Raw genomic sequence first — 11,850 nt, forward strand, 5'->3', positions numbered from 1 at the left:
TGACTGAACCGAGTGAGAAGTGCCGCAACAGCATCTCCGCTAACCGGCAGTCACACGACTCACACAGTAAACCGGGAGGGCCCCCTTCCGGCGCTCGATGCGACCGCAATGGCTTCTGCCCCTCTCCCTTCGGGGGAAGGGGCAAGCCAACGTCCGCGGTGCGTGCTGCAGGCATTGCATCAACTGCCTGAACTGCCCACCGGTGAAATGCAGATGTCTGCACTCCGCAATACGGTAGGTCCTAACAACGAACGTGTGTGCCCTCTGTTACTTGCTCCTGTTTATGTCTGACGTGTGCTTGTGCTGCATAATGGGTAGCGGGCTTCGGGTCACGTCAGTTGTCCCTCAGGATGCGCTGGCGGCTGTAGATAAACTGGCGGCACGCCGAAGCCCAGAATCGCAAAACCGCTCGGAGGGGCGGAGGGCACATCCACGGCCCGTCTGGCAACCGTGCCGCCGCCCTGAGGCCACTTTCTACACCTTGGTAAAATGAAACAGGATGCAAAGCAGTCCCATGAGGCGGCCCAGCCGCTGATAAAACCTCCGAAATCCAGCACTGTGAAAAACTCTTCTCACCCCAGGTTGTACGCCGTCATTTTTTTGGCACTTACGGAGCCAGGGTGCCACTCGAATTCCAAGCTCAGACATACCAATCAGTGGAATCACCGACACACAAGTCTGCTGTCAAGCGGTACCGTGTCATCGTTGACCCTGCAAATGACGTTCTGAAGTCAGTGGCGGAAGCACCGCATTGACAAATTGTTAAACAGTCTCAGCTATGGATACCTAGAGGGGCTTTGGTCAGCAAACGAGCAGGCTAAGCGCTTGGAGGCGTTGAGGACTCCCGCCAAGGCGGGCCGCAAGGCGGCTTTGCATTCTAGCCTGATGACTTACCTGATCTTGGAGGTGCTAGGGTCCCCGGCGGCCTTGGTCGCGGCTGTTTTGGCGATTCTAGTGTCCGCACTTTTGTTGGACCGGACACTGCTCCGCGAGTGGCTTTACGACTTTGTGTATTGCTGGTAAGTCGCTGCATCTGTAGGTCTAGGGCTCGTTGGGCGTGCAGTACTCACTCGCGCAATTTCCTTACCAAACAGGCACCGGAGCACCAAGGACACCTGTAAGGACAGCGGCGTTGGGGCCAGCAGCAGTACCGATTGCAGCCTTGCGCAGCAGGTGAGCGCTGTTTCCTGACATTCAGCTCGCCCGGGCTTCGCATGCTCGCGAGGCCCGGCATTTGCCTGTGCCCCCCAACTACACCTTGGCACGCAGCAGGTGACGGTTTGTGACTGAACTGTTCACTTACAGGGTGCGGCGCCGGGCGGCGCCGCTGCGGCCGAGACGCCGCAGCCGCCCAGTCGCGGTGATGGCGGTCAGGAGCTGCTAGCGCTTGACCCCGCGGCGTTCACGGAGCACCTGCGCGCGCTGGTGGCCGCTGTGACGGCCGCGGCGGAGGCCGACGACCATGCGCGGCTGGGCGCCACGCTGGGGGCGCTGCTGGAGCACGGCTTCGAGGTAGGAGCTGGGTGGGGCCGGTGGGTGTGTACGTGTGTACGGTACCGTATTTGAAGAGGCAAGAAGAGGGGAGAGCGGGGACCTCTTGCACCTGCGCTGTGGCTGTGTCAAGCTGCTGCCCCAACCCATGCTGCGCCACACTCCGCACACCACACACACCCCGCGACGGCACACAGGCTCCCGGCAACGTGGACGCCATGTGCGAGTGCGGCCTGGCGGCGGCGCTGCGGCTGGCCCTGCTGCGCCTGACGCGGCGGCTGCGCCAGTCGCCGGTGTGGCGGGTGCTGGCAGCGGCCAAGGCGACAGCGGCAGGCGGCGGCCAGGAGCAGCGGGCGCCGCAACAGCCGTCAGAGCTGGCGGGCGCGGGCCCTGGCGCAGCTGGCGGTGCAGCAGCAGCTTCCGGCATCAGCAGCCACGGGAAGCAGGCGGCGGAGGCCCCCGGGGCCGGGGTTGGAGCTGAGGTGCCGACAGAGCTGGGGACGGTGCTGTCGCTGCCGGCTCCGGGTGACGAGGAGGCCAAGCAGTGGAGGGCGCTGGGCACGGCCTGCCTGCAGGCCAGCTGGATGCTGGTGCAGATGGCGGGCGGCTCGGCGGCGGCGCGGCGGGCGGTGGCGCGCGGCGTGTCGGTGCGCGCGGTGGCGGACTTCATGCGCGCCATAGCGCCACTGGAGCTGGTGGCGGCGTCCACATCGGCGTCGGCCGCCACCACTACGGCAAGCAACGCACTCGCAGCGGCCGGTGCTGCCGGCGGGCTGGCGGGGTTCGACGCCTCCATTGGCAGCAGCCACGGCAGCAGCTATGTGGGCACCCTCAACCCGACCGCCGCGGCGGCGCTGGGCCTACGCCAGCCGGGGGCTGGGACCGGGACTTGGGGCAGTGGCGCCGACGCCACCCGCCACGCGCGGCCCGGGGCCTCGCTCAGCGACCCGGTCGCCCCCGCCCTCAGGAGCAGGAGCACGCAGCGTGGGCGGCTGTGGGCCCGGCAGCGCGGGCGCCGGCCCCAGCCCCGGCCACTGCTGCTTCATGTCGCCGGCCCTGCGGCGGCTGCAGGAGTCGCTGTTGCCGTACGCGCTGCTGGACGCCGTGCTGCGCAACTGCAGCTGGGCCCTGTTCCTGCTCAGCGACGCGGCGTGGGGCCTGGCGGCGGACGCCGCCGCGGCGCCGGGGGCCGAGCAGGCCGAGCGGGAGGCGGGAGCCGGGGAGGCGGCAGCGGCAGGCCAGGAGGCGGCAGGGCAGGACGAGGCCGCGGGTGCGGTGTCCCTGGCAGTGGAGGTCGGCCGGGTGCTGCTGCCCCCCGCCGCACCGGGGCGGCCGGCAGCTAGCGGCAGCAGCGGCGGCGGCCGCAGGCACAGCGGGGTCGCTGGCGGCGAGGGCGGCGGCTGTGTGGGTGAAGACGGCGGCGAGGGTGACGGTGCGGGCGTCTGGCAGGAGGGCGCGGGCGACCTGCTGGCGGCGCTGGTGCAGTTCTGGGACGGCCTGGAGGCGGCGGTGACGGCCGGCGCCGTGCTGGGCTGTGCGGCGCTGCTGGGCGGCGCGGAGCCGGAGCTGGCGGGCCGCGCGCGGCGGCTGCTGCTCAGCGCGCCCACCTTTGGCGCCCTGGCCGAGGTGCTGTGCCGGGCCGGCGCCACGGAGGAGGCCGCGGCACCTGCGGCTGCAGCAGCGCCAGCACATGCAGCTGCGCCTGCAAGCACCGCGGCCGCGGCCAGGGCCGCCGCCCCGCTGAATGCCGTCGCGCTGCCGCCGCCGCCGCTGCACCTGACCACGCCGGCACTGACGCGGCCCATGACGCGGCCCTGTGCCGTGCTGGCGGCGTTCGTGGCGGACTGCCTGGCGCAGCAGCAGGCGCCGCCGCCGCCTGATGCCGCCGCTGCCGCAGCCGCTGACGCAGGTGCAGGAGCTGCAGCTGCAGCCTCGACAGCAGTCGCGACAGCAGCCGCTGCGCCCATGAAGGGGACGCCGGGTGCCGCGGTGCCGCTGCCGGGCTGCGCCTCGTCGGCCGCGGCCTCGCCGTGGCAGGCGGCGGTGGTGGCGGCGCTGGGCGGCGTGGTGAGCGTGGGCGGCCTGAGCGCCGACGGCATGTCGCCGTGCGAGGCGCTGCTGCGTCAGGCGGTGGCGGAGCACGCGGTGAGCTGGCTGCTGCACGCGCCCGCACTGCCGCTGCAGCTCCGGCGCCAGCTGCTTCGGCTGCTGCTGGGCGGCTGCGGCGGCGGCGAGGCGCGCATTACCGTGCTGTCCTCGGCGCCCGTGAGTGAGGTGATGATGACGGCGGCGGCGGCCGCGGCGGGGGCCTGCCCCTGGGCCGATGACGGCGGCAGCGGCTGCGGCTCCTCGGTGTCTGGCATGGGCATGAACGGCGGCGGCCTCCATGGCGGCGGCGGCGGCAACGGCCTGGGCGCGCTGGACCCCACGGAGCACCTGGCGGCGCTGGTGGCGGCGCAGCGGCAGCGGCAGTACGCGCTGGTGGACGTGCCGCTGGCGCTGTGCCACGTCATCTCCGCGCCGCCCGCATGCCACTCACTGCTGCCGCCCGGCGCGGCGGGGCTGGTGCTGGCGGCGGCGCCGTTCGGCCTGGCGCCCGTGCAGGGGGCGGCGGAGGTGGCGGCCCCCGCACCCGCACCCGCGCCGCCGGCTCCCGGCCCGGCAGGCACACGCGCTGTCAGGCTGGCGCTGGCGGCGGCCGCCATGCCGCAGCCGGAGGAGCCGCGGGCGGCAGCGGCCTCAGCGGCAGCAGCGGCGGCAGCGGACGGGCAGGACACGGCGGCGGCGGCGGCGGCGGCTGAGGCCCTCGAGGCCGGTCCCGAGTGGGAGCTGGACGCTGCGCTGCTGGGCGCGCAGGCTCTGGAGGCGCAGCTGCTGGAGCAGGAGCTGGAGGAGCTGTGGCCGCAGGAGCAGCTGGCGGCGCAGCTGGCGGACATGCGGCGCCGCGCTGGGCAGCAGCAGGAGCCGCAGGCACAGGCGGAGCCTGGCAGGCGGGCGGGCGGCGCCCCCGTCCCTGCACCCGCACTGGCGGCGGAGCCACCACAAGCACCACCGCCAGCTGCAGAGCCGGAGGTTCAGCCGGCAATCGCGCCCGCTGCACCTGCAGCCCTAGGCGCCGCCGGCGGCGTCAATGGTGCCGCCGCCGCCGCCGCCGCCACCACTGAGCGGGCGGTGTCTACGCTGGCAGTGGCCTGCCGCCTGCTGCTGGCGGGCGGGCGGCTGGAGGCGGCCTTCGGGGCGTTCTTCAGCGACCTGCGCACAGCCGGCACGGCGCTGGCGGCGCGGCGGCACCGTGAGACAGGCGGCGCCGGGGCGGGCGGCGGCGGCGGTGACGTGGCCGCGCTGGTGCAGGGCAGCTCCTTCGCGTCGCTCATCAGCGCGCTGGCGGGACCGGGCGGGGCGCCCGCAGCGGGCTGCAGTGGCGACAGCGCCCAGGCGGCGCCCCTGGGGGCAGCGTGCGGCGTACTGGCGGCGGCGGGCTTTGGGCCCGATAGCTGGGGCGCGGCGTCCGCGGTGCCAGCTGGCGGCGGTGTGGACAGAGCGGACAGGGCCGACAGGGCCGCGCGTCGCTCCGGCCCGGGTGTGGGCTCGTCGGCCAGCCGCCGCGCCGCCGCTGCGCCCGGCTCCCCCGCGCCCAGCCAGCCGTCATGGGGCCTCGCGCCGCCCGCACTGGCCCGCCTCAGCACCGACAGCAGCGCCTCCTCCAGCACCGCCGGCGCTGCCGCCACCGGCGTGTCGCCCTTCTCCTCCGCGCTGGCCGCCAGCGCCGCCGCCGCCGCAGCGGCCGCCGCAGCTGCGGCAGCCGCCACCTCGCTTGCGGCTGATAGCGGCGGCGGCGGTGCTGGCGGCGGCGGCGGCGGCGTGCTGCTGACGGACGTGGTGGCGGGGGTGGCGGGTCTGATTGACGCCATGCTGAGCCGCTCGGCGCCGCTGGCTGGCTACACAGCCCTGCGCGGCAGCGGCGTGGACCACTACGACTCCATGAGCGAGTCCTCCTCCTCCGCATCCGCCTCGGTGGCGGCCTCGGCGGCGGCCTCCCTGCGCAGCGGCCTGCCCCGGGCCGCCGGCAGCCCCACCTTCCCGCCGGCGCTGCAGCTGCCAGCGGCGCTGCGGCTGCAGCTGCAGCTGCCGCAGGCACCCCCGCCGCAGCCGCGGCAGCCGCCGCCGGCCCGTGCGCCCGCGGAAGCCGGGCCGGCGGCGCCGGGCCCATCGCAGTTGCAGACCCGCGTGGGCCGTGGCTTTGTGGCTGCGGCTGCCGACGACGACGACGACAGCTCCTCAGCCGCCGGCCCGGGTGAGGCCACTGCCGCGATGCCGCGCATGGAGGCGCCGCCAGAGGCTGGGCGCCCTGCCGCGGCGGCGCCGGTGGCGTGGTCCCGCGCCGACCGGGAGTGGGCGTTTGTGACGGTGGCCGCAATCGGGCGCGGTGCCGGCGGCGCCGGCGGCGGCGCGCTGGGCATTGTGGAAATGTTGGACGTGAGCGGTGCCGGCGGCGGCGCCGTGCGCTCCACCTCCCTGTCGGCGGTGCACACCTCGGTGTCCGCCGTCACCGCCGCCTCCATCGCGGACTCGTTCGTCGCGCCGGCGGACCCCTCCCACGGCCGGGCCTCACGCGGCGGCAGCCCCGACAGCTTCGGCTACGCCGGCAGCGGCGCCGGCCCCAGCAGTGCCAGCGGCAGCGGCAGCGCCGGCGCCAGCACCGGCCGCCGGCCGCACCGTGTGGTAGACCTGCGCCGCCCGGCCCTGGCAGCAGCGGGCGCCGCCTCGGCCTCGGCCTCCGCTTCTGCAGACGCTGCTCCTGCGCTGCACACCGCCAGTGCTGCTGCCGGCGAGCTGTGGGGCCACGAGATGCTCCCGGCCCCCGTGTGCAGCAGCGCTGCCACTGTCATCGGTGGTGAGGCAGTGGCAATGGCAGCCGCCGCGACGGCGACGGCGGCGGCGCCGGAGTCACTGCTGACGGCTGCGACGCTGGCGCACTGGCCCCGTGACCAGGTGGCGCCGGAAGAGGAGGCAGGCGGCCAGGCGGGAGGCGGCCAGGCGGGAGGCGCTCAGGCGGCGCTCGCGGTGGTGTTGGCCGAGGAGGCCTCCAGCCTCCACATGCATGTGCGTGGGCCGCAGCGGGAGGCGGCGGCGGAGGCGGCGGCTGCTGGTGCCGCTGCTGGGGAGGGCGCCGGGGGTGAGGTTGAGGACGGCTACTCGCTGGCGGCTCGCCGCTTCGAGTTCGACACGTGCGATGACGCCGACGTGGACGGCGTCGTCGCCTCGGCCTCCTCGCCCACAGCGCCGCGCCAGCACCCCGGCGGCCTGGAGCCGGAGCCGGCGGAGGCGGAGGCGGCGCCAGCCGAGTCGCAGGAGCGGGCAGGGCAGGCGGAGGCGGGGGCCGAGGCGGCGCACCGGGCGGCGGCTGTGGCGCGCCATGCCGCGGCGCTGCTGGCGCGCGCCACCGCACCACCGGAGCTGCAGCCCTGCCCGCCGCTGGGCCTGGGGCTGGGCCTGGAGGGATATGCGGCGTCGGCGGCAGGTGGTGGTGGCGGTGGCGGCGGCCTGGAGGAGGGCGTGTGGGCGCCTGCGGGAGGGGCCGGCGGCGGCTCGCAGCCGCCCTACCACCCTGCGCCCTACTCGCGGCAGCAGCTGTGGCTGGACCCCTGGCTGACGCCGGGCGACACCGGCACCAGCCCGGCGGTTGAGGCGGAGCAGCCGCGCCACTGGGCCGCAAGCGCTACCGCCCCGGAGACCACGCATGCTATGCGAGGCCGCGCAGCCGCCGGCCGCGGTGGCGGCCTGTGGGGCGCGTCGGCGGCGACGGCTGGAGGTGGCGGCGGCGGCGGCGGCGGCAGCGGGCCGCTGCTGCTGTCCATGAGCGATGAGCTGGTGCGCCTGAACCGCGGGTCCGAGCCGGGCGCCTTGGCAGCAGCAGCAGCAGCAGCAGTAGGGGGTGGCGGTGCCGCGGCAGCCAACGGCAACGGGCATGTGCGCACCATTGCGCCGGCGCTCCCACAGCCGCAGCTGCCGCCGCACCATGAGGCCGGAGCAGCCGCATCCTCGGGCGCGGGCCCCAGCGGCTGCGGCTCCAGCGCCATGCTCGCCGCGGCGCCGCAGCCGCGCAGCACAGGGCCTCCTGGCGTGGCGCCGACGGCGACGGACGCGTTCGGCGCCGACGCCAGCCTGGGCAGCAGCAGCGGCGGCAGTGGCGGCGGCGCCTGGGCGGGCCGACCGGCATTGAGCGGTGCCGACCTGCCGCCCTACACCTATTTCGGCTCGGCGCATCTGACGGCGGCGGCGCTGGCGGTGCCTGTGGACATGGCGGCGACGGCCGGTGCCCGCGCCGCCGCCGCCAACCTCGGCAGCAACAGCGCCGCCGGGCACATCGCCATCGCCGCCGCGGCCGCCGCGGCTGCGGCCGCCGCCACGAACGCCTGCCGGCCGGGCGCCACCACTGCCGCAACCACGGTGGCGGCGTTGGGTGCGATCGCCAAGGCCGCCGGCCGCCACGGCGCCGGTGCCGGGGCGGCTGCTGGCGGCGGCTGGGCTGCGGGCTTGGCGGCGCTGCAGGGTGGCGGCGGCGGGGAGGGCACTCGGCTGCCGCCGGGGCTGCGTCGCGCGCTGGCGCTGGTGGCGGCGTCTGACGACGGGTCCGGCGGCGGCCCGGGCGGCGGCGGCGGCGATGACGACGACCACGCCGCCAGCCACTGGGACCAGGGCGCGGCCTCGGAGGCAGCAGCGGCGCCGGGCGGCACCGAGGACGGCAGCTACGGCGACGGCGGCTGGATGGCCCCTGCGTCGCCCACACACCACCGCCGCCAGCACCACCATTATGACCAGCCCTACCCGCAGCACCACCACCAGGCGCCGTCGCCGGCCGCCGCCGCCGCCTCTCCGCATCCGATGGGCCCGTGGTTCGCTGCCGGCGAGGACGCCTCATCGGGAGGCAGCGGCAGCGCCGGCACCCGCGCCGCCGCCACCGCCGGCTTCGGCTCCATGCTCTTCCACGCGGGTGCGGGCGGCGCGTCCGGCGTGGCGTCCGGCATGACGTCCGGAACGGCGTCCGGGGCGGCGCCGGTGTCGCATGTGCCGTCCGCGCTGCTGGCCTCATCTCCAGGGGTGCTGCCGCTGCCTCAGCTCCAAACAACCGCCAGTGGCGCCGCAGCCGCGCCGCAGCCGCCGGCGGTGTCGCAGCCGCTGCGCCGCCTCGCGGCGCCACCGCCGCTGCCGTCGCCCCCGGTGGCAGCGCCAACGTCGACACCGCCGGCTGCGGCAGTGGTCACGACAGCGGCACAGCCGGCGGCGGCGGCCTCGGGCGCGGGCGCGGCGGCGGACGGCGAGCCGCCCATCGTGTTTGCGTGGGGCCCCCGGGAAAGGGTGGTGGTGACGGCGCGCGAGTTCCGGCTGCTGCGGCGCCTGTCGCCACTGCTGTACGGCTGGCTGTCGCGGCTGCCCTCCTTCTGCTCCTGCTCCTCCACACCCACACCCACACCCAACGCTGCCGCGCCGGCGGCTGGCCCAGGCTTCGGCGACCCCTTCCCAGCCGCCGCCGCCACCGCCAGCGGCCCCCTTGCGCCGCCGCCGCCGCCCTCAGTGGTGCCGCCGCCGCCTGTGACGCTGGTGTCGGTGCCGGGTCTGGACGCCGCCGCCAACGCGCGCGTGTTTCGCCAGCTGCTGGGCTGGGCGGCGGGGGTGCGCGACCTGGGCCGCCTGCTGCAGCTGCCGACGCAGCCACCCGCCGACACACACCCGCACCAGCCGCAGCCGACGGTGGCCGCCACCACAGGCCGCCGGCCCCAAACGGGCGGCGGCGGTGCGGCGGCCGCCGCCGCTACTGCTGCTGGTGCCGCTGGCTGTCAGGAGCTGTGCCTGGACCAGCTGTTGGCGCTGTGGCGGGCCGCCGACTACCTGCAGGTGGGAGGCACGGGTGTCTGTGTGTGTATGTGGGGAGGGGAGGACACGGCGGCACGACACAGCCCCTTGTGTGTCATGTCCCCATGTGCGCTTGCTGCGTGCCTCTCTTCAATCTGCCCTCCTGCTTCACCTGACCTCCTCAACCTGAATGCAACTCCCCAATAAAACCTTGTCATTGGGCTCGGGCATGCAAGCTTCCCCCCTTCCCCATTCCTTTCCCCCTCTGCTGCCCCCAGGTGGACGAGCTGCTGACTGCGGTGGAGGACCACCTGGCCTCCGCCTTCGGCCGCCCGCCGCCCGCCGGGCCCGCGGCCTGGGCGGCGGCGCTGGCGCTGGCGGGGCAGCAGCCGCACCTGCTGGGCGGCGGGCGGCTGGGGCACCTGGCGGCGGCGCACTTCATGAGGCACGTGTGGGCGCTGCTGTGCGACGAGGGCGCGCTGGCGGCGGCGGCGGCGGGGGCGGGCGTGCTGGCGGCGGCGGTGGGCGGGCAGGTGCGGGACCGGCTTGTGGCTCTGGTGGCGCTGGCGGACCAGGACCTCACCGGCGGAGACTGAGGCGGCTGGAGGGGGCTGGAGGAACGAATGGAGCGAGCGTAGGAGCAGGAGCAGCACCACAACGAATGTCAGGAGGCAGCAGGCAGCAGAAGCAGGAGGCAGCAGCAGCAGCAGCAGCAGCAGCAGCAGGCAGCAGGAGGAGGAGCAGGGCGATCCGGGAGGTTGCCGGACTGGTCATGACACGGGGCAAGGACACTGCGTGATGGTGGCAACAGCAGCAGCAGCAGCAACGGCTATTTGAATCTTGCAGGTTTTCATCCAATATAGATGGCGGTGAGGGCCACTCATTTGTCGCCCCGGCGCTCCCCACCTCCTATGACGGAGGGTGCTCTGGCGGCCGGGAGGGGGGATGGGCGGTGCTGGTGTGATGGCGTGGTGGCGACCGCCGGAAAGGCGCGAGCCATGTTCACTGCCGCCATGCGCTGCCGACACGCTGCAGTGCGTGTGTATACCCCCCCCCTGACAATTTATGTTTGTATTTGCTTTCATCGCTCCTATCTGCGTGGACGGCTGTCCACGGCGGCCGCAGCGGAGGCCTGGGATATGGGTGGTGGGTGTGGGGCCGGCGCTGAGTGCGTGTGGCGACCGGGTGCATGCACACCACCACTGACACGCAGCGCGCATGCAGCAGCCGGGGGGTTACATTCATGAATGGTTATGGAAGTGGTAGACCATCTTCTGGCGCACGCCTGTCGCCCCTGGCAGCAGCATCCTATCTAGTGAGCACTGGCTGCTGCGGGTTATGGCGTTGTGAGCCTGATGTGCGCGAGCTGCGGGCTCGGCTGTGGGCGTAGACGTGCCGGCGGCGAGCGGCAGGGCTGCGCGGCGTGGGGTTGAGGCGGGGGCCGTGGCGCGGCGGACTGGAGGGGCGGATGTGCCTATTCATGTGACGGCGCCTGAGCATCGGACCGGGATGGCGGACGGGCAGTTAGTGTCTGTGCATTTGAAACTGATGACGGCGGCATTGATGATGGTGATGGTGGTGGGGGTGGGCTTGTTCTTGAGTATACGGTACATACCGTGCTCGGCTGCATGCGGTGAAAGAAAGCATTGTCAGATTTATACACTGTTATGTTTCATTCTTGCTCCGCCCTCGCGACCTGGCGGTTGCGGTTGCTACGGACGCAGTGCGCGACAACGTGAGCAGCACGGTAGTTATGTTTTGGCCATGGCTGCGTTACACAAGCTGCTGCAGATGAGCCCGCACACGTTGGCGCTTGCTACTGCTGCTGCGGTGCACCGTTCGTTGCATGATACCGGCGCATCGGGTGGCAGTGGGGGATCTAGATAGGCCCGGCATCGCCGGCACTGTGGAGCTGGTGTGCGGATTGCTGTTGGGTGGTTGGCACCTCCCTCACACGGCGTACGTAGGAATGACGGTCCATGACGGCTCTGCCTAATAAGGCGGCCCGTGCGGGCACCTGCTCAGTCCTTTTCCACCGCAATTTAGCCAGCCACACCCGGATGAGTGCCAATGTAATTATTAACACTGCGCCTGGACGAGGGGGGAGGGGTGAGCCAAGGGCCCCGCTAATCCGAGACCAGGACAAGGTAAAAGGGCCGCACAGCATGTACAGACAGCACACACGGACCAGAGGCATGCTCAAATCGGGAAATTGACCAACGCTGACCACGGCACCTCGCGTCGGCAGTATTTTGGGCTGGGATTTGGCGCCTTGAACTTCAATAGATTCAGAGAGGAGCAGCGGAGTCGGACCAGAGGAGAACCTCCCCTGCGTACCAAGGGGCGAAACCACCGAACATGTCCCATAGTGAGCCCTGTCGTCCTTGAATACGCTGCACACTACGGGACTTCACCAACCTTCCCTTTACACGCCCTTACACGCCCTTACCCTTGTCACGACCATCTGCCGGTTTGTGCCTAGCTCGTCACCGGGCACACCTGGCG

General features: G+C 72.9%; 1 protein-coding gene across 1 annotated transcript; it reads left to right on the top strand.

Moving 5' to 3' along the window:
* Positions 1-789: 789 nt before the first annotated feature.
* Positions 790-11,433, top strand: CHLRE_01g001250v5 (uncharacterized protein). The gene is made up of 6 exons (XM_043058090.1): positions 790-1,019; positions 1,095-1,173; positions 1,306-1,512; positions 1,689-2,450; positions 2,563-9,387; positions 9,624-11,433. The coding sequence occupies exons 1-6, from the start codon at positions 886-888 to the stop codon at positions 9,939-9,941; spliced, it is 8,325 nt and encodes a 2,774-aa protein (XP_042928004.1). The 5' UTR covers positions 790-885; the 3' UTR covers positions 9,942-11,433.
* The last annotated feature ends 417 nt before the right edge of the window (positions 11,434-11,850 follow it).

Source organism: Chlamydomonas reinhardtii, chromosome 1, assembly GCF_000002595.2.
Source record: "Chlamydomonas reinhardtii strain CC-503 cw92 mt+ chromosome 1, whole genome shotgun sequence".
NCBI classification, from domain to species: domain Eukaryota; kingdom Viridiplantae; phylum Chlorophyta; class Chlorophyceae; order Chlamydomonadales; family Chlamydomonadaceae; genus Chlamydomonas; species Chlamydomonas reinhardtii.

Bases quoted from the DNA above. Each gene is read 5' to 3' on its own strand.
- CHLRE_01g001250v5 (XM_043058090.1), top strand. From the start codon at position 886: ATGACTTACCTGATCTTGGAGGTGCTAGGGTCCCCGGCGGCCTTGGTC. The intron at 1,174-1,305 runs GTGAGCGCTGTT...GTTCACTTACAG, and splicing joins ATTGCAGCCTTGCGCAGCAG to GGTGCGGCGCCGGGCGGCGC. The intron at 2,451-2,562 runs GCCCTCAGGAGC...CGGCGGCTGCAG, and splicing joins TCAGCGACCCGGTCGCCCCC to GAGTCGCTGTTGCCGTACGC.